At 39.2% G+C, this 27,798-nt stretch overlaps 2 protein-coding genes across 7 annotated transcripts in view; both read left to right on the top strand.

Annotated features, from left to right (window-relative positions):
* Positions 1-2: 2 nt before the first annotated feature.
* LATS1 (large tumor suppressor kinase 1) lies at positions 3-25,629 on the top strand. Of its 6 annotated transcripts, XR_012622521.1 has the most exons (9): positions 3-197; positions 4,983-5,491; positions 10,184-10,334; positions 12,145-13,673; positions 18,308-18,890; positions 19,933-20,115; positions 20,336-20,442; positions 21,415-23,276; positions 24,825-25,629. XR_012622521.1 is itself a non-coding variant. In XM_074818732.1 (8 exons), exons 2-8 carry the CDS (start codon positions 5,141-5,143, stop codon positions 21,928-21,930), a joined length of 3,402 nt encoding a protein of 1,133 aa, XP_074674833.1. In that variant the 5' UTR covers positions 3-197; positions 4,983-5,140; the 3' UTR covers positions 21,931-25,629. The 6 variants fall into 6 exon arrangements, 5 of the variants coding, with proteins under 5 accessions (XP_074674833.1, XP_074674832.1, XP_074674830.1 ...); XM_074818732.1 differs by having other exon boundaries at positions 10,184-10,319; positions 12,148-13,673; positions 21,415-25,629; XM_074818731.1 differs by having other exon boundaries at positions 10,184-10,319; positions 21,415-25,629.
* Positions 23,169-27,798, top strand: part of KATNA1 (katanin catalytic subunit A1) — a 24,614-nt gene continuing 19,984 nt past the window's right edge. Inside the window, exon 1 of the mRNA XM_074818738.1 lies at positions 23,169-23,276. The gene's annotated coding sequence lies outside the window, so the exon portion shown is untranslated. The remainder of the gene's footprint in view (positions 23,277-27,798) is intronic.

Below are 27,798 nucleotides of genomic sequence, written 5' to 3'. Positions count from 1 at the left end.
GGAGACACCGACAAAATGGCGGCGCCGAACTGAGAGGCCCGTGGCGGCGGCGGCGGACGCTGGCGGAGGGACCGAGGAGCCGCTGCCGGCATCGCGGAGGGCCGCGGCCGTCGTCGCCGCGCGGGGCGGGGCCGAGCCGAGCTCCGTGCGCCCACGCCCGGGCCCGGGGCGCTGCCGCCGCCGCCTTCCCGCCGCAGGTGGGTCCGCTGTGCCGCGGTGGCGAAGGGGGGGGCGGCGGCGGGTTGGGGGCGAGAGGCCGAGGCGCGGCCGCAGCGCGGAGTCGATAACGAGCCCTCTCTGGCACGGCCGACCGGGGTCGGGAGGCGGGGTCCCGGGCCCTTTTCTCCCCGCCGGGAGCGGGAGGGACGCGGCCGCGGGAGACGGTGTCGTCTCTGGTTCCCCCGCCGGGGCTTGGCCCTCCTCGGGAGAGGCGGCGGGGCCGGTTGGGCCGTTGTGCCGCCGCCGGGCGAGGGTCCGGGTCGGGCCTCCCCCGCGGGGGTGCTTGGCCCCTGCGCGGGGCGGGGGACCGGCGGCGCGGGGGGACCGGCGCTGCCCAAGGCCGCCCCCGGGTCGCGGCCTGGGGCTGGCTGGGCGGCAGGAGCGTGGCTGTCCCGGCGCCGAGGCAGAGTCGGGGGACCGGCGGCTGTCCTATGCCCAGCGCTCGTCCCGGCGCCGAGGCCTCCAGCGCCGGGTGCTGCCTCAAGCGCTGGGCCCTGGTGCGCGGCAGGGATCGCCTCGGTAGCCGTGCCGCTTTGGTCCTCAGTGGCTGTGCTCCGGTGGCCGTAAAGGTCCCTCGTGCGTGCTCTGGAAATAGCTGCTGCTGCCGAGGCCAACTAAGGCCACATCTGTAGGAATGAAGAGCTGTGTCCTGCTCAAGGAGACAGCAGGGCCTAAGAATGGAAACAAGCAGAGCAGATGCACGATGTTCGCAGCGTTCAGCTTGCCTCTGGGCATTTCCCGCTCAGTCTTCCCTGACAGTATATAGTTGTCTTTATTTACTAATTTCAGGGTCCATTTTTTTTCCTCATCATATGGAAACTTTTAGCACTGGAAATGAATCCTTTGGGAAATTGCTTTATGGCTCAATGACCTGTTATCTAAAGAACAGATTCCTTTTGTTGGTTTGAACCAAGCCCTTACAAACTTAGTTTTACATCTACCAAATTCTTGTGTTGTTTTTTTTTTTTTTCCCCTTAGCAATAAAGAGTTGTGATTATGTATAAAATAAGTTATTAGAATAGGTACATTAAAGAGGGAACCAAAGTAGATTACATATGTGGCATTCAATGCTTAATTGGAGATATGAGTATTTAAAAGTACGTTCAAAACTTCTCCAGAAGTGTTACAGATCTATTATAAAGTTGTGTATTTTCTTCCCCAGAAAAACTTGAAGTTATTGGCAGTTGCATACAACCATTCTGTTCTCATTCAAATGCCTGGTTTTAAGTCTAGTCTTTCATTATTATATTGTAAAGAGACAGGGCATTTTTTTTGCTTACAGTTTGACCTGTAGAGAAAAAGAATTTATCTCCATATTTTGAAAAGAAAGGAAAAATTGGTTTTTTAACTCCTTTAAGGAAGCAGAGAACTTCATCAGCAGAAATATCTGCATTAACAAACAGGTTTATCGTTTATATGTAATGACACAAAACTGCAAGGGGGAATAGACATCAGTTCCCTTGGATACAGTTTGTGTTTGCTAGTTAGAAGTACGAAATTGAGATAGGTTTCTTACTGAGCAGTCAAAACTTTCTTGCTTTAAAATGTGTGCAAATGTCTTTCTGAATTTTGAGGTTCATATGTAAAGCAAGGTGAACTTTAGTAGTACTTGCTTTCTTGTACTTCATTAAACTGGAGGACCAATTTAATTGGGTTTCAGAGAATTAAGACTGTAGTTTCACATATCAAACCACTGTTAACCATCACTGCTGGCAAAAGAAACAACTCGCCCACCAAAAAGTTACTATTTATCTGAGTATGTTCCTTAGCTGGGTTCGCTCTGTGTGGCCTTACAAACAGTTATGCTGGAGCTAGGAAGTGGTGGGAGATAAGTGGACTGGCTGGTTTACGTTGGTAAAGCTCTGTTTCTGCTAAAAATTTTAGTTGAAGTGCAGCTTTATTTTTCAAACTGCTTAGTCCATATCCTGTTATGCTGCAGTTGCCAGCAAAATAATAGCTATCAAACACTTACTAACATCCTTGTTTTAAAGTTCTCAAAGCACTTCAGAAAGAAATACAGTTCTCTCAGTTTTGCACCTAAAGAAGTCAGAGCACAAGCTGATTTTTTTTTTTTTTTTTTTTTTCCCCCCTAGGTCATAGGCTCTAGGTCTCCTGATTTATGGTTTAAGTGTCCTGTTAATGTAACCTTGATTTTTCTTAGGGGTGTTACATTTGCTTATCTTAACTACCTGTGGTGTAACCATAAAGTGAACACTGAAATACCAGATGAAATTATGGTAAAATTCATAGGTGCAAAACAACTGTTTTCTCCTGAATTCCAGGCCTTTGGAACTTGTTAAAAGGAATAACTCGTGTATGGACATTTTTTTTTCTTCTCTCATTGGTATATGTGTGACACAAGATCAATATCAACTGTTCTATCTAGTTAACCTGCCAATGGTGAACTAGTCATTACTCCTAATTTTGACTGAATTTGAACACGTAATCTAGATTGCTAAAGATACTTAGCCTTGTCTTGTGTTTTGGCATGAGTTTACGGTAGAGGTTTCACTTTTCCGGAGGTGGTGATTCTTTCAAGTGCTATTGGCATATATCCTCACACTTATGTATCCCAACACGTGTGTTTTTTAGAAGCAGGTCTATTGGAAAGAAAAGGAACATCCATAGCAAAACTAGTAAAATGGTCTAAATATAGTTACTCCATTTTCTTTGTAAAAAGTGTTTTTGACAAAGTATTTTCAACATGGTCTTAAATATGGCATGTTTTGAAAATGATTTTGAAAGTGGTCAAAATTAAATTACATTTTGATTGCTCTCATGCCGTACTTTCTGCTGAATCTAGATTTCTTAATACTTTGAACAAAATTTCAGTGTATTATTAAAATTCACTTACATGTCTGATGATCTTTTCCTTATTCATTGAGCACTGAAGAGTTGTATGCTGCTAGACTGTAGGAAAAAACTTTAATTTAACTACCAAATTACATTTATTTAAGGTTTCGAACCTATCATAGGGCAAAGAAAGCTTGTGGGTGCGGTTGTAGCAACTAAGAAATAATGTAATTTCTCTAATGGAACTATCTAAATCTTAAGTGGCTCTCCAAGGAGAATGAGATTAATTGGGTGTCCCTTGTGTTTCTTTTCACATTTATGTAGTACTTCAAGTTTTCAGGTTTTATTTGTATATGGCTAGCATCTGTATTTAATTCATATAATTTGCACGTGTATATTAGAGGGTTCTTTTTCCTATTAACTTCTTGCTGTATTCTTCCTTAATCACTGAATCATTAATTGGTTTATGACAGTGCAAATATTGTAGAAGTGAAACTTGGGTGAAGAAAGAGTGACTTTTATGTAGACCGTGTAAAACTTAGACACCTGTTTAGTTCATGTCTAATATGAGAAACACTCCTGCACGCTACTTCTTTAAGAGACAAAAGATGCTTGCAGACATTTGAATCCTCAAAACAAACTAGGAATGCAAATTTTTAACACTTCGAAACAAGAAAATAAGAACATTTCAGTATTGCTACTGTTGGACATTGTATTACAGTAAAGGAACAGTGTGAGTTGAACTTTACCATTCTTCTAGTTGCCTGTGAAGAAAAGACAGTGCTAAAATAGGTAACTTTTGTATCTTGTGCAGTCTTACTAATTGATCTTCCCCTATGGATCAGTAGAGACTGCCAAAGTTTTGTTTCATGATAGTCTAAAGAGGCAAATGCTCTCTAACTTCTTCAGTGTTTCACCTAAGTTGCTCCATCCTTTGCCATACCAGTTACAGTGCTGCAGGACTATCCAGTGCACAGCACTAATGCAGAGTTTTGAGTTCTCTGCAGACAGAGGCTTCTTTCCCTGATGAGTCAGTGCCTTCAAAATGCAAACGGTTTTTATTTGTTTTTGGCAGAAAGTTCTGTTTCCCTTACCAAATGTCACAGCTATGCTCTCAGTGAATTTGATGCTTGAGTTCTTAAAAAATTTTACTATAAAGAAGTCTGACTAAATTTTCTGTGTTTTTCCCCCCTCTTCTCATCTTCCCTTATGTAAAATAAATTTAAAAATTGCTTAACTATTGATGAAGACTGGTTCAAGGAGACTTGAGCTAAGAGTCTGTGGCAGCCTTAGAAAACTGAACCCTTAAGCAGGTTTAAACGGTAGATGATACCAGAAATCATGAAGTTGTGTGTGATGAGCTAGGCAAATGTTTACTTTTTACATATGTGACTGCTAAAGAATCAATAAAATCATGGTAACTGTATATTCTCACTGGTGTACTTTGTACTTGGTTCCATCTACTTGTGGAGCCTGATGTCAGAATTGTTGAACAGCTAGGGTATTTGGGTATTTGGTCCCTATCCTGACTAACTGGGTAGTAGAATTGGCACCTTCTGCTATAAAAGTGTTGATGGCGAGAACGTGGCTGATGAATGGAGACAGCACCCGGTGGAGAGGGAAGGCAAAGCAGCAGTGATGGGGTAGCACGCACAGCAGTTCATATCTGCTCTTGAAAGCTTTGTCCACCACACTGAGTTCCTCTTTACTCTGTCCACATCCTTTGCAATTCAGGACTGTTCGCACTTGAGGGACTTAAAACTTTTTTTGTTAATGGACTGTTAGAAGCCCAACACAGTTTGTAATTTAGGTTGAGAAAGACTGCCTGAAGAAGTTGCTTAGCATAGTTTTAATAACTGTGAAGGCAGTGCTGCGTGTGAACATTTTACGGCCACCAGTGCTACATTGTAAACTTTTTCACTGCTGTACATATAAATGGGATTTTTTGTTTTGTTTTGTTTTGTTGACAGGATATCAGTTTTGGGTTGTGACAAACTCCAGCACTACAGGAATCACAGTTTCACAGTGAAGAGCCACTGCTTTCACAAGTTCTGAAACTACCAGCCAGTCTTCCTTGAATTTTGGTGTGTGCCAGTCCTTGGTGGAGGTTGCATATATACATGTTTTCATGAAGAGAAGTGAGAAGCCAGAAGGTTATAGACAAATGAGGCCTAAGACTTTTCCTGCCAGTAACTATACTGGCAGCAGCCAGCAGATGCTACAGGAAATACGAGAGAGCCTCAGGAATTTACCAAAACCATCAGATGCTGCTAAAGCTGATCACAGCATGGGCAAAATGTTATCTGAAGATCCTAGACAAGGCCGAAATCCCCCCAAATTTGTAACGTATCATAAAGTTTTGCAGGAGATAAGAAACTCACTTTTGCCTTTTGCAAACGAAACAACCTCAGCTGTCAAAGGAACGTCAGAAGTTAATCGACAAATGCTGCAAGATTTACAAGCTGCTGGCTTTGATGAGGTAATTTTTTTTTTATTTATTTTCAAGATTTGGTGTTCTGTTAACTATAAAACAATACTAAATGTTAGCTGGGGTGTTGATCATGGAATGTTTGAACAGCGAATGATAAACAAAATAGTTTCTTCAAAATCTGGTAGGTTTCTAATTAGGATGTAGTGAAACTGGTAATAATGGGGGATGAAGAAGGAGGATAGAAGGATTTAGAGAGGCTTGGATTTTGTTTTTTGGTTGGTTTGTTTTTTAAGCATCTTGTACAGTTTGTTTTTATGCGGTAGGTTGTTTTAATTATTTATATCGTTTTAGGCAGAGAGAACTGGACTCTAGAACATGGATTTTGCCTCTGATACTCAACAGAGTTTTGCATTGTGCTTAATTAAAATATATTGATAAAATATGGCCATTCTAAATTCAAAGGCAGTACCAAATATTTCAGATATGAATTTTAATGAGCTTTTTACATCTGTGGCTTATAGAAGCTCCAGCTTTTTGGAGAAAGAAATTTGGCTATCCTTACTTTATGCAGTTTGTCAGATACAGGTAAAATAACAAGGCACATGACAAAGCCAGTTGCAGGGTGTCTTTTCTGCAGTACACTCTCAAGACAAAAATGTCAAGCCTCTTGAAAATCTTGGACATAAGTAATTATTCTGCTGTTATTTTCATTATAAGAACAGGGAACTAAATAATTGTTCAATTTATTTTTTTAAATTATTGACTGAATTTATTTCCATTCATTCATTTTAATAAGTGAAAGGAGTCTAAAAAGTGGTTTCCAGGAATAAATTAATACACTTACAGCTCCTGTGTTTTTACTGGGATTTGCACACCAAAGTAAATTACACCTGTTTTCATGCATTCTCTGTAAACTTGAGTACAAAAGGAGGTTTAAATAAAAAAAGCTAGCAAACCGTTCATCTTTTCAAAGGAAAAAAGGCACAGTACCACAACAGGGATTGCCTTTACAGGGGTGCACTGCTTGTAGTAGTGACCAGCTCACGAGTTCTGCTGGCTGTGATGCTTCGGTATTTACAGAGACATCTACCTCTACCAGGAGTGAGCCTCTCCAAAACAGCCAACTGGCTTTTCCTCAACAATGGCCCAGTGTCAGGTGCTGATAGTGGTTTTTCATGTTCCTTTCGCTTGCTCAGATACACAGTCCGGGCTGTGTTTTCAGTAAGAATGGAAGGATTTTATAATGATGTTTTTTTAATAATTTGCTCCTGCTCTGTGGTTTGTTGCTCAGGTTGGTTTTTTTGGATCTGAGAACTGATCTACTTTTTAAAAAAGAAAACAACACATTTTTACAGATTAAACCTGCAGTCATTTTTGCCAGCTGAAGAATGGTATGTGGCTGGATAATAAACTAGAAAGGTATCTTAAGTTGATAATTTTTGTTGGATCCTTTGTAACTTGAAGCCTTTTGCTCCTGCCCTTTGTTCTTGGATACAACTGGGAATTCCCAGGATGCTGGTGGTTATATGGACCTTTTTTCAGGCACAGTGCCAGCATAAGCTGTTTCTGCCATGTGTTAACCCACAGTTGTGTTGCCACCATAGTCCATATGGCATTGGCCTGTGAACACCAGCAGGGACAGATACAGCTGAAGTAGGAAAGCTTTTTTTCTTGGTGGGGGGTATGTGAGACAGCAAGCAGGAATGAAATGAGAATGTATTTTGAGCTGGGATTGTTTTATGGACTGGATCATAGCTGGGGTATGTTGTCCAGCTGTAAGCAGCATATTTTTACCTTTTTAAAAATGTATTTTATTTAAAATGTATTGAATGTCATAAATGTTCTGGTTATTACCCCCTATCCCTCAAGTAGTAAATGGTATTTAGGGTTAAAGCTGAAGAGATAGAGAGGTATCTATTGATATCAGGGGTGTGTGTGTATATATATATATAGTGTGTATATAGATAGTAATATGTATATGTATAGTAATTATGGTAGAATGCAGTTGATAGTGTTTGTTTGGTTTTTTGAAATAAAACACCTTAAATAGCTACAGGAAATCTCTCTTGCTTATTAGGATTCAAGGGCAGTCCTCATGTTGTGTGAGGAGATGCTCTTCAAGTCATTGAATACTTCATGTCACGTAGGTGACCAAGGTTTTTGTTCTTCAGCTAGAGGGCAGAGACATCCTTTGGCTCTTACTCAGGTCCTCTGGTTAGCGAAGAGGGAACTAAATTTAATCTCTTAAAATATTGCTGGTTCCGTATTTTGAGATTCTCTGTGTCTTTATGCCTCGGCGATGTGAACACTGTAGGTTTAGGTTTATATCTTGTAGAATTACTCGGCTAAAAAGATGGTAGATTTGGTTTTGAAACTGATTAAGAAGAAAATTGAAGTCAATAGGTAGAAATCATAGAATCATTCAGTTTGGAAAAGACCCTTTGGATCATCGAGTCCAACCATCAGCCCTACTCTACAAAGTTCTCCCCTACACCATATCCCCCAACATCTCATCTAAACGACTCTTAAACACATCCAGGGATGGTGATTCCACCACCTCCCTGGGCAGCCTATTCCACTGTCTGACCACTCTTTCTGTGGAAATTTTTTTCCTAATGTCCAGTCTGAAGCTCCCCTGTTGGAGTTTAAAGCCATTCCCCCTTGTTCTGTCACTACTCACCTGTGAGAAGAGACCAGCACCAACCTCTCTACAATGTCCTTTCAGGGAGCTGTAGAGAGTGATGAGGTCTCCCCTCAGCCTTCTCTTCCTCAAACTGAACAGTCCCAGCTCCCTCAATCTCTCCTCATAGGATCTGTTCTCCAGGCCCTTCACCAGCTTCGTTGTCCTCCTCTGCACTCACTGCAGCACCTCGATACCTCTCTCGTATTGAGGTGCCCAAAACTGGACACAATACTCCAGGAGCGGCCTCACCAATGCAGAGTACAGGGGGACTATCACCTCCCTACTTCTGCTGGTCACAGTATTTGTAATACAAGCCAGGATGCTGTTGGCTTTCTTGGCCACCTGGGCACACTGCTGGCTCATGTTCAGTTGCTTGTCAATTAGAACCCCCAGATCCTTCTCTTCCAGACAGCTCTCCAGCCACACCTCCCCAAGCCTGTGGCCATGCATGGGGTTGTTGTGGCCCAAGTGCAGGACCTGGCACTTGTCCTTGTTGAAGCTCATCCTGTTAACATTGGCCCACCGATCCAACCTATCCAAGTCTCTCTGTAGTGCCTCCCTATCCTCATGCAGATCGACACTCCCACTTAACTTGGTGTCATCTGCAATTTTACTGATGATACACTCTATGTCCTTATCAAGATCATCAATAAAGATGTTGAACAGAAATGGCCCCAACACCAAGCCCTGAGGAACACCACTTGTGACCGGCCGCCAGCTGGATTTAGCTCCATTGACCACCACTCTCTGGGACCGTCAAATAAATGTTGGGTCCTATTAAAAGTGTATTGAAATTGAAAATTAAATACTCTGGACAACCTAACCTGTTTGCATAATGAACAAATAGTGTACTGGTGCTGAAAACGTACTTCTTTGCAACAGATCAGTCTTGCCTATAATAGGCATGTCTCATGAAGGAGCTATGAGATCAGAAGTTGTATCTGCTTTTCTAACTATGTCAGCTGGTCTGGAAACATTCCAACAACCTTATTATGTGTATCTTTTAATTTTAAAATACTTTTTTAAGGTTCTGCTTTGTTCACTGAAGTTAATTACTGTTTCTGAAGGCTACATGTAATTTTGTACGTTTGTAGTGTTAAAAATGTACACAGGCTTTGTGAAAGTATAAAATGTGAGTTTGAATTTGAAATGGATACTTCCTTTCTGAGCCCTCTGGTTTTCCATTGATTTTAGTAGGAGGTGAATACTGTCATATGTAGGAAATCTGTTCAAACATAATGTGAACTGAAATGATTGCTTTGATACAACAAAGTATGGCCATAACAAATCACTAAAGACAGTGTGCTTAATTATAGGGAGTTATGCTGTGGATTTGTTTCAGACTTGTTGAGTCAGCTGCACAAATCCCGTGCAATATAACTGGGAGAGCAGTGCCTGACTTTTAACTATCTCTGAAATTCTGCCTCTGTTGCTTGACCTTGATCTCCTTCAAGCCAGTGGAAGAACCCACTGGTCCATAATACAGTTTCCATTGACCACGCTGGGATTGTCCATCAAGTCAAAACTTGTGTTTGGATCTCTAAGATCACAGAGCCTAAGTCTATCCCAAAAATAATAGAATTCTGCCAATAATGTTGCCCTCATCAGGAAGAATTCTTTAGGGAGAAACTAATGGATATTTGTTAGTAAAAAGTCGTGCTGAGTTGAAGGAAAATGAGCAAAACCTTAAGTTCTGAATTTCACATTAGGGTATCTTTCATAGAATAACTTAGGTTGGAAGGGATCTCTGGTCATCATGTAACTAGCTGTTACCTGGGTAGTGTGGTTCAGTGCGTATAAGTAACCTGGTTGTACGAATGGCAAAGTGACACAATTTACATCAAACTAGGGTGCTTCAACAAGTTAACTTTTTTCCCTGAAGATCCAGATTGTAGTAGTGTTTTGGAGGATCTGTTGTGGAGAAAACATTTTAAAATTAGTTTTAAATTGATTGAGAGAAATCCGTTATGCACTTTGGTAAAATTACTGGAGGGTAATGATTTTTGGTATTTGCCATTTTCTTGTAATCTGTTTTTTGTATATAATTTTCTTTTTAGGATATGGTTATACAGGCTCTTAGACAAACTAACAACCGTAGTATAGAAGCTGCAATCGAATTTATAAGTAAAATGAGCTACCAGGACCCTCGTCGGGAACAGATGGTTGCAGCAGCAGCAAGACCTGTAAATGCAGGTATGAAACCACCAGGTAGGTGTATCCATGGTAACTCAGTAACTCACTGAGTGTATTCTTATAGGTGAAAAATAGAAAATATTTTTCCTCCTTCATATGCTTACAGTGGAACAGAGGAGATGTTGAGATACAGTTTCTTGCTTTTAAAAATAGCATGTAAAGTATATAATGTAATTCTTCTGAAAGATAGGTGCATTTGACATGAATTTCTTAAATGTTTCTTTTTATAACTGTAGAGTTTTAGTATTGTGTGTAAGTATTTTATACAAAGAATGGCATTCAGATCTCATTCTAGTAATATTTGTCCCTCATTGGTGTGATGCCAATGTTTTGTTCTCAGTGTCAGATGCCATTTAGAAGTCAGTGGTGAGCACTGAAATCTTATTTTCACACACTCTCCCACACAGCAGCACTATGTATGTGTACTTTTGTGTGTGTGTTGAAATATATATATATATCTCAATCATATGGCTACAGTACTTGTATTTTAAGGTGTCCTATTTCAAGATCACTCTCTCTGCTTCATTTTCTGATTGGTTCCAGATTTTGTTTGTATGGTTTTTAAGGCAGACTTCATGTTTTTATAGAAGTTAGGGGACAGACTATAGCTTTAGTAGCAATAGAGTCAGAATTATGATACTTGATATTATTGCTCTCTTAACACATGCAAGCACATTTTTAATACATCTTGATGTTTTGTTTTTTACCAGATTTTAGTAGCACACACCTAAACACACTGTAACTTTCACGTGCAGCAAAAATACTGAACTTCTGTTTGACTGGAGTACTGAGCTGCTAACTCTATAAAGATACATTTTAAATTGACCTTATAGGTATGAGGAAAAATTAGCAGTCAAGAGTGGCAAAGTACAGCATTATTTTCAGTTGGTCTGTGAAGCAGGGATAGTTGGTGCTTGTATGAAGCTGCTAGCTAAATGCCACCATTTAGCCATGACTTTCACTGTTACTTGCAAAGATACAGTAATTAACACATTCTTTTACTGAAGATGCAGTGACTTTCAGCAGTTATGGTACTGTATGTGTTTACAAGTATCGCAGTAATAACATTGTAAAAAGCACAATGAGACTGCATGCACTATCAGTTCCTTGCATATTATTTTGTTTACATGATGCAAAATAGCATTGTAAAGTAAATATATTGTAGAGTTTGGCTCTAAGTTTTACTTTCATACCATTTTAATTCTTGCCTATATACGACACTTCTACCCATAAAGACATAACTTTTAAAATTAAAGTACTTAATTGAATTTCACATGCAAGGAATGTAACAATTTTGGATGAACTGTATGCGTACAAGAGTGTAAGCAGACTGTTCTACAACATTCAGTTAAATTTTAGTTCAAGAACACTTCATTTATTAGAAGTGTTAAACTGGAAGGAATAGCAACCTGGCTAAACCTATTTTTCTGTGCTATTGCATTTTTGCGTTTGTACTGAACATCTGAGAGTTGCGTGTGTGGATGATTAAAATTACATAGTATGCCTAAATTTTGCATATTACCATTTTTTCAATTAAAAATTGAGTGCATCTGTAACTGAAGCAAAATGCATCTTCAGAAAAGTGACTTCTAAAAACTCTGCTACTATAGTTTCATTGCGTTTTTTTGCTCTTATACTGTGTGCTGAGCATGCTGTGTATTACTAGATAGAGATAAATTTTTCACGTGAAGTACAGTGGATTATGCTGTGTCAGAGAATTCCCATCCTATTTCTGGAGTAATTAATGCAGAAGAATAAAATATTCAAAGCAGTAAATAGAAATACTTTCCAATAATATAAATGCTGTGTTTTCTTCTTGTAAAAGCAGGGACCGTACAGCAATCAGTTAACCGCAAGCAGAGCTGGAAGGGTTCTAAGGAGTCCTTGGTTCCTCAGAGGCACGGCCCTTCCCTGGGAGATGGTGTAGTTTATCGCTCAGAGAGTCCCAGCTCTCAGCCTGATGTAGGAAGGCCGTTATCTGGATCTGGCATTGCAGCGTTTGCTCAGGCTCATCCTGGCAATGGACAAAGAGTGAATCCCCCGCCTCTACCACAGATAAGGAGTGTCACTCCTCCTCCTCCACCTCCTCGAGGACAGACACCCCCTCCGAGAGGAACTACTCCTCCACCTCCTTCCTGGGAACCAAACTCTCAGACAAAGCGTTACTCTGGAAACATGGAATATGTGATCTCCCGTATTTCTCCAGTGCCACCAGGAGCGTGGCAGGATGGTTACCCACCTCCACCTATGAATCCTCCACCCATAAATTCTTCCACACAGGCTCAGAGAGGCATGAGCACTGTCCCCATTGGCAGGCAACCAATAATCATGCAGAGTTCTGCCAACAGCAAATTTAGTTTTCCCTCAGGAAGAGCTGGAATGCAAAACGGGAATTGTCAAGCAGAATTCATAGTTCACCAGAATGTGGTGTCTGGCAACTCAGTGAGTCGCCAGCCACCCCCATACCCCATGAATCCAACTAACAGGCAAAGTCCTACAGCACTGCAGATGCAGGCAGGAGGATCTGCTCCTCCTTCAGCATACACCAATGGGAATCTTCCCCAGGCAATGATGGTGCCAAATAGAAATAGTCACAACATGGAACTTTATAATACAAATGTAGCTGGAATACCCGCGTCCTGGTCACAGCCTTCCCCTGTGCAACCGCAGTCATCCCCTGGCAATGGGCATGACATGCCTACGTGGCAGCCCAATCTTCCCGTACGCTCTAATTCTTTCAACAACCATCATGGGAGTAGGCAGAGTCACTCTAGCAGCTCGCAGCCTTCAGCTACAACAGTAACAGCGATAACGCCAGCTCCCATTCAGCAACCAGTAAAAAGTATGCGTGTGTTAAAACCAGAGCTACAGACTGCTTTAGCGCCCACTCACCCTTCCTGGATGCCACAACCAGTGCAAACCGTTCAGACCATTCCCTTCTCTGAGAGTCCATCTACAAATATGGCAGTTATGTCTTCTGTTGCAGAGGCTCCAAATTACCAGGGTCCACCACCACCTTACCCAAAACACTTGTTGCACCAGAATCCCTCTGTCAATCTGTATGAAACAGGACCCAAGCTCAACAAGGAGGAACCACCTATTTTATCCAAGGAGGATGAGAATGAAAAGAATTATGAATGTGTTGATTCAACAGATAAAGAAAAGAAACAAATTACAACATCACCTGTTCCTGTTAGGAAGAACAAGAAAGATGAAGAAAGAAGAGAGTCTCGCATTCAAAGCTATTCCCCTCAAGCCTTTAAATTCTTCATGGAGCAGCACGTGGAGAATATACTCAAGTCACATCAGCAGCGTTTGCATCGGAAAAAACAACTGGAGAATGAAATGATGAGGGTAAACTCTTCCTTCCTTCTAAATCTATGACTAGAACTGTTCCTGTATGAATTTTAAGAAATATTTCTTAATTGTAGAATATTTAAATAGTACAGATAAATAGAACATTGTGGTATTTTGTGGTATCGAAGTCTATTTGTAGTTTTTGTGTTTGAGATGTGGCAAGTTCTTAATTGCTTTGTTTATGTACTTCATTGTCATCTTAGAAATTGTTTTTTTAAGTAAGACTTTTGCATGTCTAAATGCAGTTCGTCTGGCTTATGTATGATAAGGCAGCAGAAAAAATCGTTGCATGAACTGAGGTTTAACTACATGGCTCGTAGTGTAGTTCTGTTTAATCCTGATTTTTGAGTTATATGCAATATTTTAATGATTTTTAAAATTTTGTTATTTTTTAAAAATAAACATTGCAGGTACAAGCAAAGCAGGGAGAAGTGGTGGGCTGATTAGTGTGTTTATATAGTCACCCAAACAGTGATACCTTTTATGTTCTACAGTTTGTTTCCAGTAGCAACAGGGTTTTTTAAGTTCAAATCAAAAAAATCAATATTTAAAAGTTAAATTTTTAGAATGCCTAAAGCTGCTTAAGTATTTTATAATCCAGGCTGTAAGGATATCTGTTTAAATAAAGGGTAATTGAATGGGGTAATAAAAACCAGACATCAGCAAAAACATGTAAAATCAGCTTCTTCATGCCTACGTGAAGTCAGTGGTCTGTTTCTGGGATTTCAGTGTTCTACTAAACCAAATCAAAAGGGTACAAACTGGAGCTGATGTATACATATATCATTTCAAAAGAGAAAATAGTGAGAAGTAGTGAAATTAAGATTTGCAGAAATGGAAATTCGAGATGTATTGCTTGTATATATTTCTTAACAATTGTAGTTGAAAATTTGACATAAGTATGGTGTACCTTTTTAATTTATTCTATGTGGCTTATGCCACTTTCTTGAACTGCTGTTTTTTAATTCCATGTTTTCTTACTCTTCGAATGTAAGCTGTAGTGTTTTGTAAGTGTTTGCTTAATCACAAATATGTAAATGTTAGCAAGATTTCTTCCTGGAACTCTTTCTAGATCTTTATTCTTAGTCTTCTCTCTTTCCTTTTCACTTCCACTAACAGCTGATTTAAACTGTTAAGGTGTGGGAAGCTTTCCTGAACTCTGTAGCCTCCATCCCTGTGTAGCCAAGTAAGATTCTGGAGCAATAGTATTTATTAAGAATAGCATGATCCCTTTTTAAAGGGTTTTGCATGCAATCCTGCATCAAAATTAAGCATGAATTTATTTTTACTACTTTTGATTACTTAAATGTAAGATTACAATTAATGTTGATTTGCAAACTTCACTTTCCCTTCTTACTGTGTTGTGTTCCATAGTATCACAAGCATAAGTATTACTTACATGAAAGCGCTGATATAACTTTTCTTGATATTTTTCTTGTGCATTTAAAGCACCCTAGTAAATGCCTTTTCATATATGAAATGCAATTTTTAATAATTATACTAGATTTAAAACTGGGATGTTTAATTACAGTCTGAAGGGTGGAAAATGGGATATTATGCTGCATCAGACATCTCCTTTTTCATCAGAGTATAGGAGAGGAATCCCACAACAATGAGGTATATTTTGGGTCTTCACGAGAAGGGGAAAGGAAAACTAGGTCATTACTTATTTTCAGGAAGTTTAAGAGGATTAAACAAGTATTGAATCCCTTCTTCTCCCCTTTGGAAGAAGTTTTGAAAGCAAAAAAAAAAAAAAAAATACCAGAATGCATCCCTACAGAAATGCCTGCCTTCACAGGATGCTGTATTTTTGGAATAGGTGACATATTTCTATGCTATCAGGTTTCAGAGGGAATAGAGTGGAGCTGTCTCAAAAATACATAGTTTAGATGTGTGAATCTGGCCAAGAATTGTGCTAGATGTCTTTGTCACAAAGAGAAACTTAAGTCATAATTTAAGGCACAGGAAGATGAGAAGGGAGCAACATGAGAGCGAATTGTGTGGTATCATAGAGCAATTTGGGAAGCTCTCATGTCCGGCATTGACTAGAAATAACTGGAAGTGTATGTGCACGAGTGTTTGTGTAGCTGACAAAGTTGGTTAATTTTTGGTAAATGTTGTAGCTGAGGAGAGTTCTAGGGAAAATACAGCAATGCAGAGAGTGACCAGTTTGTGATGAACATCTGTTTTAGTGGATAGTTTAAGAAAAAGTGAAGATGGATTGAGAGAAGAGATGTCAAATTGCGGTACTTGGGCTGGTTTTATTTTTGTTTTTGTTTTTTTTACAACAAAACTGTTAGGCTGCAAGAGCTAGAGACCAGGTGCTAGAAGGTAAAGGTACAAGGTTTTTGGAGACTATTTGTATGTCTTGCAGTGATTAATTACTGTATTGGATCTCACTCCTCCTAGGGTTTTGTTGCCATCTAGATTATATTCTTTGCCAGTTTCTAACTGATCAGTGGGATTCAGTTTGTGTGCAAGTAGGGCTGTACTGAAGGAGACTTCATGGTTCAGATGGGACTTGAAGATGAATCCGTTGTCTGAACTAACAGGGTCAGGTCTTCAGATGTCTTGACATTTGTAAGTCTTCAAAAATCCTTCCCTTCTGCATTGAAGTTTGCCTTAAGCATGTTCATTCACAGAAATCTTAAGATGTTTCTGTCCTGGAAGACAGTCCCCAGGTATTCCTGCAGTAATGTGTTGAGAAAGGTTCAATTCCCTACTCTGAATCAAGAAATTGTCCCACAACCAGTCTTGAAACTACTGCTACCCAGTCCTAACTACTGCCTGTCTGATATTGACAAAAAATTTTGTCTCAAATTTGAGACAGACTTCCCCCTTTAAGTCTTCTGAATTGATATTCCTTGTGAAGTTTGTTTGGGTAGACAAGCATTTTGTATGCATTTTCCTAATTGCATCTCCTTTGGATCTGTTTTTGTTGTGATGCCTGTAAGAAATTTTCTGTGTTCTAACAGTATTTTCTTTAATAGGTGACATAAAGTATCCTGAAGGCATTTTTAAGATACTGAATGATATCTAATTGATCTTTTATCTTGCCTTTTTTCTCAGTCATGTCTATTATGTTTTGTTTCAAGTTATGTTGTAAGTTAGGCAAAGTAGAAGTCATCTATTAACATGCGGTTTATACAGGCCTAGACTAGTGGTCCCCTAATCCTGATGATGGTCCTGAGTACTGTTATGCAGACAGTATCTTAAACATTTGAAGTATTAAGGAGATGGAAGCAGCAAGATTTGGTATCAAGAATTGGTAAGATGTGACAATAAGAAATAGAAAACTTCTGGAATAGTGCTTGAATAACAGGTGTGATGTTTGCAAGGATTCAATTTGGCCATGTTCAATTTATGATCAGAATGTCCGGGGAAAAAATAAGCGAATATACTGAGGTTGAACTTGGAAATCTTTGCTGTAGGATGGTGATTTCAAGCCAGATAGGCAGATAAAATAATTGAGATGCTGTGAAAAAGGGAGCGTATAAGATTTTGAAAATGCTGACAAAAAACAAAAGAGGAATCAACATCAAGCTATGTGGGGGTAGTGTCACAGAGAAAAGAATATAAAAAATTGAAGAAAGATTCTGCTGACATTAAAACCAAAAAGAAGGAATATCCTGGTTCCAGGACTTGAAATTTGCCAAGAAAAATGGCACTGGAATTGAATGGCACTTTAAAGGAATTGAAGACAGCAAAAATACCCTAGGAGGAATGCAGGTTAGAATACGAGAATGGTCAGTGTGGTTCTTGTAGATAAGGGTTTCCGTGCTGTAGGTGATGAGTTACACGTGGTCTGAGTGTTTCAGCTGTCAGAATGTTAGTGGTGTTGGCCACAACACCAGGGATGTTCATTCAAGATAGGGGCACGTACACAGATGGGAGCCAAGAACTGACACCATGTGGAGGAGTGAGCCACTTCACAGAAATTGCTCTGCTCAACTAGTTGGTAGGTAGAGTGGAGAGAGGTTGAGAGAGAGTGACTGAAGTCCTGTTAGAAAGAGGTGGGTTATGTGATAGGAGGAAAGATCAGGTCTTGGTTTGTGGCAGAGGCACATGCTTGGTGTGGGTGGACAGTAGGAAAGAGTGCAGTGTGTATCTGGTTTGTGTTGCTACACAGGGAAGCATGAGAGTGAGAGTGTCGCATACTGACTCCCACAACTGGAACTCCACTGACGTAGTGAGGAAGTTTAGTGACTTCTGCTCTAGCTAGTCTAGAGAGTGGAAACCTTGCCCGCAGCAGCTCCTCAGTTAGTCCTCGGTGACTTACTGCTCCTAGGCATGTCTTGGCTGCCTTTAGCTCCACAGAGAGAATCAGGGAGGCAGTTGATGCAACTGTTACTCAGATAGGTATTATTTGCAGTGGTTTTTATCAGTAGTTTGTAATGGCACCTCATGCATTTTGCTGTTGAAAGCGATCATGTTTTGTTTTGTATCACTCCTATATGTTTTCATAGAATCCTAATGCGTAAATTAAAACAAAACAAAACCCCTTTAAATATTATTTCCCATGCTGTATACAAGTATTTGGTTTGCTTTGCCTAAGCCTTGTAATTATAAGATCATCACCAAGAATTAAGAGTACTGTTCACTCTTCACATTCAATTCTGTTTGCTGCACAGGTTGGATTGTCACCAGAAGCCCGAGATCAAATGAGGAAAATGTTGTGCCAGAAAGAGTCTAATTATATTCGGCTAAGAAGAGCTAAAATGGACAAGTCAATGTTTGTAAAAATTAAAACCCTGGGAGTTGGTGCATTTGGAGAAGTTTGCCTAGCAAGAAAAGTGGATACTAATGCTTTATATGCAACAAAAACCCTGAGGAAAAAAGATGTCTTGCTTAGAAATCAAGTTGCTCATGTTAAAGCTGAGCGGGATATCCTTGCAGAAGCTGATAATGAATGGGTGGTTCGCCTGTACTATTCATTCCAAGATAAGGACAATTTGTACTTTGTCATGGACTACATTCCAGGAGGTGATATGATGAGTCTCCTAATTAGAATGGGTGTCTTTCCAGAAAATCTGGCACGGTTCTACACAGCAGAACTGACCTGCGCAGTTGAAAGCGTTCATAAAATGGGCTTCATCCACAGAGATATTAAACCTGATAATATCTTGATAGATCGCGATGGTCATATTAAACTGACTGACTTCGGGCTCTGTACAGGGTTTCGATGGACCCACGATTCAAAATACTACCAGAGTGGTAAGAGAAATATAAAAGGTTTCTTTGCTATTTTGTTGACATGTCGTTCTTTGCAAGGAATTTAATAAATGAGTAGAAAGATGACTGTGCTGTTTCCTTTCTGAATAATAACGCATCTAACAATATGTCTGCACACCAGTCAGATTACAGAAAGCAGTGTTTAGTTAGGGAGGGTTTGTAAGTGTGAGCATTGATTCCTTAAGGGAGAAGGAATGAATTGTGCTGCTGTAAGTGTGTCCCATTAGTGGCTTCTGAAATTTGGAGAGGGAATATCACAGCGGTAGTGAGATAATTACATAGACAACAGCCCTAGCTGTTTTGAAGATAGGTCTGATGTTTTAAATGTAATTGTTCTTGAAAACCTTTCCCCAACTTCTGAGTGTCTCATGTACTTCCTTTTAATGTAGCCTATTGATTTCTGACAGAGGTTTAAGTAAGCTTTTAAAAATTCTACTGGACTTAAAACAGCAGGTAAAAAAAAAAGGTAGAGAAAAAAGAATTCACAGTTCTGAGAGTAATAAAATACAGATTTTGTAATAACTTCTAATTTTCAGAAATAAAAACATGCCTTCAAAACTATTTTTAAATTACTTTTGACTTGTTTTTATCAAAATATCATGTATCTTAGGCCAAACTGTTACAGTCTCTGGAAAGAAGTTGAAGGTTTAAAGTCCAATTTTATTTTTTGATGCTTTAAATATTGGGGTTTTTTCTGTTTACATAAGAGCAAGAACAATATACACCCTATACCCCCTGTGTGGTTATGTTAAGGAAAGACTGAGAAAAGATCAAACCTAATACTTTCTCATAGTTATGTCAAAAATTAACATAAAAACAGCGTCCTCAAAAGTTGGTACTTTATATCATAATCAAAAAGTCAAAATCCTGATGTTGATGACAGTTTTAGCTCTCAAATTGAGTGCTGAAATTGAAACAGATTCTGTCTTACAACAAGAAATGTTAACAAATAAAGAAAATTTCATACTAAATAAGAACTAAAGTTATCTTTCTCAACTTTGGCATCTTTCTTATTCCATCATAGGTGATCATGCACGTCAAGACAGCATGGATTTCAGTAACGAATGGGGTGACCCAGCAAATTGCAGGTGTGGAGATCGGCTGAAGCCACTTGAACGTAGGGCTGCACGCCAGCACCAGCGCTGTCTGGCCCATTCCCTTGTTGGCACGCCCAATTACATTGCACCAGAAGTATTGTTACGAACAGGTAATGCATTTTTGTCCTGTAATCTCACTGCAAAGTAACTGATATTCAGGCAGCTTGCCTCACCTTCCTTACACTGCCACTTTTGACAAAAAATAAGTAGTTGTTAATATGGAAATCTTAAGTATTGAATAGAATTCTCTTGTGAACCTTTTTTATTCTTAGAAATACAAAATTAAAATTATACTAAGGCTTTGACTACCTTGTTTTGACTTCTTTTCAGGTTACACGCAGTTGTGTGACTGGTGGAGTGTTGGAGTAATTCTCTTTGAAATGTTAGTGGGGCAGCCTCCATTCCTGGCACAGACACCACTGGAAACACAAATGAAGGTAACTTTAAAAGTCTGGTATTAACAGTCTGAAAAAGCAGGCTTGAAATTTACATAGTCTTTCTAATTTGTAATGGAATCAAAGGTGATCTTTGAGAGTGCTGCTCTATCCAAGCATGTTATAAACCAACAACATTGTAAACTTTACATCCTGTGGCGGTGCACTTAATTTGTAAAGGGACTTCAAGGATCATGTTCATATCTTTTTACCTGGTCATACAGTAAACTTGCCAACTAAAAATCACGTTTCAGATCTCAGCCATTCCCTTTCACTTCTTGCACCTGTTCCAGTTACTATTTCCACTTTCTTTTCTTCTCCTCTTCCAGCATCTGGGTGTTCTTTTCCCACCACTTGGCTTCCATGCCTGCATCCTTTGGTGATGTATATGCAGGGGCTCAGCATGCAAAGGTGAAGGAGCAGCAAATGACTGTGGCTGCTTGAGGTTTCTGGCAGCTCAGAGCCATTGGTCCCTTCCTTCCTGAGCCCCAACTATTTCAGAGAAACCACCAGGGCAATCTTATGCAGGTGCCATTTTTGCAAAACTGCATTCAGCTTGCAAGATGAGTTAAAAATACCTTCAAATCTGTTAATCTTTCCAGTGCATCAAATAAATCAAAATTTGTCTCTCCTTCTTTTTAAGATTGAAAGCCATGTGCCTAATCTCAGGTCCAGGTGCTGGATTTTATGGTATTTTTGTTGGTTTATAACAGGGTTATTCCATGTCAGACTCTAGTTTAGATTTGGAATGTGAATAAACTTTACTTAGATTTTTCCAGACTTCCAGACAAAATATTCCTTGTATTTCTGAAAGAGCAGCTTCTCGTTTTCCCCACTCTAGTGTGAAAACACTTAGATGTGTTGAATGATTGCTTTGTGACTGTTTGGGTTTTTTTGTTTCATTGTTTTAATTTTCACTGTTTTTTTCCTTTTTATGAAACTATAAATAGAATAACACCTCTTTTTGCTTTAAAGGTTATCAACTGGCAAACTGCACTTCATATTCCACCTCAAGCTAAATTGACTCCAGAGGCCTCTGACCTTATTATTAAACTCTGCCGAGGGCCAGAAGATCGTTTAGGCAAAAATGGTGCAGATGAAATAAAAGCTCATCCATTTTTTAAAACAATTGATTTTTCAAGCGATCTACGTCGGCAGTCTGCTTTCTACATTCCTAAAATTGCTCATCCTACAGACACATCAAACTTTGATCCAGTTGATCCAGATAAATTGTGGAGTGATGATGATAAGGAAGGGAACAGAAATGATACACTTAATGGGTGGTACAAAAATGGAAAACATCCTGAACATGCTTTTTATGAGTTCACTTTCCGAAGGTTTTTTGATGACAATGGCTACCCATACAATAATCCAAAGCCCATTGAGTATGAGTATGGTGGTTCCCAGAACTCAGAACAGCAGTCAGATGATGATGATGATGATGAACAGGCAGGTAGAGGAGTTCAAAATCGCGACCTGGTTTATGTTTAGTAGAGGAATAAATATTAAAAACTAAATAAACTTACTTTGCAGCTGCAATTTTTGAAAAGTCTCTTCTCTTAAGAGAATGGAGAGAAGATTGCTAGGGTAAATACATGCACGCTTTTTTTTTTAAACACTAAGAAAATTGTCTCTTCTCTTTCCCTCTCTGTACATTTTGTTTCCTGATAATACAGGGAAATCCTTTTGAAATATTAATTTATTCCATCATTGTTAATTCTTTAATTTAGAAGAGATTTGATGTTAGGTGAAGAAAAAATCACTTGAATTTTATTATCATTTCTCTGTACTCTAAGTACTCAAAACAGGAAATAGTGATTTTTTTTTTTTTTTTTTTTTGTTCTATGATGATGCCTGGTATCTATTTGTACATATACTGAATAGTTTTAGAAAACAAATCTCTGTTTCAGAATTTTTAATGACAGTTTTTTCCTTGCATTGACCAAATATAAAACCTACTTTACACTAATAAAACACTCTGATACATTTCTGAAGAGGAAAAAAAAAAGGCTGCTGTACCCTCACTTCTCACTGTATTTAGCCTAATTATTCACAGTGTTGGAAAAACTGAGCCATTGATCAGGTGAAATGTTTCCAGATGCTGTGGTAGTGGCCTAGTTCTCAGCTTTGGAACAAGAAAGTGTCAGTCTTGGCTATAGTACGATTGTAAAGAATTAAAGCATTAGAACTAGTATTTTATTAAATAGGAATTGTATTTGACATTAGTAACACTGTAGCAAGTGGCTGGTACTCTCAAAACAGGAGGACTGCTCACTGAGAAACAACTTGATTGTCTCCTGTCATCAGTTCTCCTCTAGTTATTAGAGGAAAACAAGCTTTAGGAGAAACACTTTCTGAAATCTAGTTTAATTTTCCAACTACAACCAAACTGTAAAGTGTGTACAGTTCTGCTTTAGTTGGAATTTTTAGTTTGAAAAATAAATTTTAGAGTAGTTTATTATGTGTTTGAGATGGTAATGGGAAAAACTATAAATTATGTCTTTTGAGCCTGTTGTTGTGGAGACCAGTTTCACTTGGCTTTAACAGTTTTTCTCCTAGTTACACAGACAGGAGAAATGTCATGCACCAGCCCATCTGAGCCGTCGGTACAGTTTCAGCGGTCCGTCTTTCACAGCCCAATTCAGAACAGAATTAGGACCTTAACAGCTGTGTCTGCTGCCTCCTGCATTACTGTTTTCATAATTTCCTGCAAGAGGTGAACAGGCATCCCCTTGGGTCTCATGGTGGGTGGACTCTGAGCCTGTTGAGGTTTCTGGCAGCAGGAAGGAGAGGAAACCCTCTAAGCAGCTTCCCTGGGACAAGACCAGGAGTTACAGGTGAGAGGCAGAAGGAAATATGTTTTTTATCTCTTTCGCTCCTCCGTTCTCCTGAAGCTAAGGCAGTTGTAAAGAAAATGCACTATTTTTAGTAAACTTTCATGTCTTTTAAAACATTCCCTTCTCCTTGGAATTGAATTCCAATGAATAATCTAATAATGTGCCTGTAAGCATTACTGCTTTCTTAAATTATTACTTGTGCCATTGCACTGGCATTGTGACTATCTAAGTATCATGAAACTGGTGTTCATAGCTGTTCCTGCAGCAAAAGCCAGATACTAGTTTACTTTGACCACCAAGGTGGTTTAAGGAATTCTTGTGCGCTTCCAGCCATTCGTTCCCTTTTTGTGCTCCAGTTCAGCGTCTATCTCTGTGCCAGTGCAACTGTCTGTAGTGCTATGCTAAATACTGGATCAGTGAAAAAACTGCTTGGTGTTTAGCGTTTGGAGGTTTCTTTCTTGTAAGCATGTTCCAGTGATCCAGTTTCCAGTGTGGTCCAAAAAATTATTTATATTGGCATAACTGAGGAAGGAACGAACTGATATAAAGAGGGTTGGCAGCAGGAAAACTTCTTAAACAGGCTTGGTCACAAGAGGGAACATTTGTGGAAGTTCACCCCTCTACTGTGAAGTGCTTATGGTTAGAAGATGGTTATGAAAAATTGTTTTCTCAAGCAAGTAGTTACTTTCTATAATGAAAATGGGTTTGTAGCTTAATAAAACAGTTCATGTTCTGTCTGCCTGTTCCACAGCAGTTGAAATAGAATAGCTTTTAAGATTCATTTCATTTAGCTTAAATATTATAAAGTGGCTGCAGTGTATAACTACTCCATTTTATATATTATGTAAAAAAGATTGTTTTCCATGTAAATAAACTTCAAAGATTATCCTCCTTCATAGTTAGTATCCCAGTAAAACTGGTCTACTTGTCTTGGAGTAAAGTATAATATATTACTGGTTAAAGGTAATTTAACCAAGCCTGCCTTACCATTTGTGAAGTGTGCAGAGAAAATAATGTCAATTCTTCATTAAACTGACCGTTAAAATTGCCTTTTTATCTGAGTATATTTCTCCTCTGCCTACATTGTATTATAGTATATTCCCATTTAACACTATAACTGGTCTTTAGCCAATATGTTGGGGAAAGAAAAAAAAAAAAAAAAAAAGGAAAAAAGGGTTCTGTAGAGGCAGCACAGTTCTACACAAGTAAAACCAATTGCTTTTAGTAAAGGAAATTACTGAGTCTTTTAAGGTCATGTGCAAATACTGAAATATTAAATATTACCATTTTTAAACAAATATAGGAAGAGCTCACATCTTTAGAATTTGGTAGATGCTTCTGGCATTTTCTGTTATCTTGTGTTAGAAGTTGTAATATACCTTGTTTGAATTTTGCCACCTATATGCTGCAGTATTATGTATTTCCTTGCAAAATGCAGTGTGTTACAGTACAAGTTCTCTGAGAAAGTTAGCTGTACATAACCGTTGTCACAACTCTCCAATGTGCTCTGCCTTACCCATGTTTTGAAACTTCATGTTTCATATATAGATTCAGAGTCCTTTGAGATTCTTCATAGCTGCTGCTTGAAACATGGGTGTTTCACTGGTGACCTGTGATGGGGATTGGTTTGTACAGGCAGTTGAGAAGAGAGGTTCCTAACCAGCAGCTGTCGAATTCTGCAGTAAGTTTTAGTTCAGGTTACATTCACTTTGTCAAGCATGGAAACAAATTTCTCTTTTATGTGCCCTTGTATACATATTAATTGTATTTATAAAATGTTCTATAATCCTATAACTGTACTGTAAATACTATTTGATATTCAGTGGCATTCTATCCTAGGGCAGGCCCTCTTGCTGTATCTTTTCTATCCTCGATTTGTAATAGAATATATAGAATATATGGCTAGAAAGTCTCTTTGAGACTGACATATCTTCTGCTGTTGCAAAGCTGTGAGTGGGAGTGATTTATTTAGACTCCTTTTAATATTATTCAGCTAATAGGCAGTGCAGTGGGTGAGTTCTTAGATGATGCTGCTGTCACCCAAGATACTATTAGGCTTTGGCTTCAAATGTCTTTGGTGTTTCAGATCAGACCTTTAATCTGTTTGCTTTAATTCAGCCAAAGCAAAAAGATAATAAATTGGGTCAATGTCATAGTAAAATGTTTGAATGCCTTAAGACGCTCTTGATAAAGGCACTATTCAAGTTTACTGATTTATATATATCTATATAGATAAATATAGATATATTCCATGTGTGTATATGTATATATAATGTCTTTTTTGTATTATAAATATCCATCTGACTGTCAGTTCTTTTGGATCCTCCAATTAAATATATAGACCACCACACAATTCCGCTTAAGCAAATTATTCATTTATTACGTGCCTAGTTAGTAAACGTAACAATTTTGCATTACTTCACGGCTGTAGTAAGTTACCCACCAGTCTTTTGAGTATTCTGTACTTGTCTCTGTCACAGCATGGGCATTCCCTCTTGCCAGGTCTCTGCATACTTGTAGTCCAGCTACACATGTGGTATGTGATCTCAGAGCTTACTGGTATGTTTGGTTTTTATAGGGTTACGTGGTGGTGGCTTCCGCCATAATCTCCAAGTCCCCTCATGTTCTTATGAAAAGAATGTGCATTTTTTTTACGCTGACTTTTCTAGCCAGTAGCCCAGAGCATTGGTCCCCTTTGTGCTGGAGAACCAGGTTTCTGGTTTGTCTGTCTGTGCCCAGTAGTTGAGGAGCTGAGGCTTCCTTGCCCCTGCGGACTGAACTGTTAGTGCAGCGTGTGTATTTGACCTAGGGGATGTGAGTGGATGGTTGCATTGACGCTTACTTAAAAGATACTTCAGAATTAGAGAAAGAATTCCAGCCTAACTGAATTATTGGCTACTGGTAATCAGTGACAGGGATCCCTGAGTTCTAGAAACTGTTTCTGTTTTCTCAGAATCAGTTTCTGTAGTGTAACACCTGCTGGGGTAATAAAAAATACAATGAATCTTTATAAGGAGTGAAAATCAAATTCTTGTTTTGGCTAATCAATTATGAAATGTAAACTTTAGTTGCCCAAATGCATTAATTTTTCTTTCATTCTCCATCACACCCCTCTCCCCTGAGTCCCCCTTAAACTCCCAACAGCTCTACTGATTTAACAAAAAATTTGCATGTTTAATACTAGAAATGTTATCATACTTAGCTGTCATTTCATGTTTGAAACCTGTTCTCAAAAGTATACATTTTGATGTTCAAGAGTCCAGTTTATTGGTGCTCTTACCCTGTCCTCTGCTGCCTCTCTCATCAAAATAATTAAATCTTAGTTATTTATTATGCATACATTATGTATCATGAAGTTATTCCTTTCCTTGAGAGAGATATGATGACATATCACAGCTTTCATGTTTATTAGGAGGGAAAAGCATCTTTGAGAAAGTCCACTTCTTTAAGTGCACATCTCAAACTGCTGATGCAGAAACCAGTGTCTTATTGCAGAGCCTATATTATATCCTAATTCTTCTGCCTTTAGTTTGGGGGAGGGGCGGGGTGGAAGTACAGCACCATTTTTCATTCATCAACAAAGGAAAGATGGGTAATCCCTCCAGCTCTCATCAACCAAGTGATGTGATACAGTAACACTTAGAATTTTAGAAATGCATGAACAGCTGTCTTTAACTTAGAGCTAAATGTAGAAATACTTGTTTGAAATTCAGACGCTCATTAAAGGGATAGACTAAAATTGCCAATTTAACAATGTTAAACGGGTACAAATGTACGAGCAAAAGGGTAAGAATGGTTGTGATAAACTTAAAGGACTATATCATGCTGCAGGTCTACTGAGTTCACCCTAATGGACTATCATAAGGTGGCTGCATTGTGCCAAACGTTTAGATCCTATTTGCTATGAAGCAGCTGAGTCCATTCAGACAGATGGTAAGTTACCACTCTGTCAGGGACACCATATGCAAGGACAGTTTCCTGTGGCTTACTGATTTTGGCATATGGTTTTCCACAGCCCTGCGTAGTACATGATGAGTTTTCTTTCCCAGAACACCACTCTTTATAACAGAGAGAGAGCTGGAGACAGTCACAAAGCAATGAATGCATAGATTAAAATGGATACATGCTATTCACTAGGCAAAACCCATCTTTGTGAATCATGGAAGGTAAATAGCTGAATGAAGCCCTTTTTTGCTGATTGATCCTACTTTAGCTCAGCCTGCTGTCCATCAGGGTGGGCCTGGTCTGCGTTGGTAGCACCTGATCCCTCACCATGCTGCATCTTTCCTCCTTGGAGGTATAAACTTGGGGGTTTTTGGCCTCTCTGTGCTCTCAGGCCTCTCATGTGCTGGTGTCAGGTTACACCTGTGGCAACGCCGACGAACTCTCACCACATTTCTCTGTTTAATACACTTAAAACGCAAACAGTATTTCACAGCAACGTTTCTAATATAACTGGAATTCCTAAGATGGCCGTGGTATCTTTCCACTGTCCTTATTCTTGCAATATCTCCGGGGAGAA

The sequence above is a fragment of the Strix aluco genome, chromosome 3, assembly GCF_031877795.1.
Source record: "Strix aluco isolate bStrAlu1 chromosome 3, bStrAlu1.hap1, whole genome shotgun sequence".
NCBI lineage: Eukaryota > Metazoa > Chordata > Aves > Strigiformes > Strigidae > Strix > Strix aluco.
This window is presented reverse-complemented; position numbering and strand designations above follow the sequence as displayed.

Bases quoted from the DNA above. Each gene is read 5' to 3' on its own strand.
- LATS1 (XM_074818728.1), top strand. From the start codon at position 5,141: ATGAAGAGAAGTGAGAAGCCAGAAGGTTATAGACAAATGAGGCCTAAG. The intron at 5,492-10,183 runs GTAATTTTTTTT...TTTTCTTTTTAG, and splicing joins AAGCTGCTGGCTTTGATGAG to GATATGGTTATACAGGCTCT. The intron at 18,891-19,932 runs GTAAGAGAAATA...ATTCCATCATAG, and splicing joins TTCAAAATACTACCAGAGTG to GTGATCATGCACGTCAAGAC.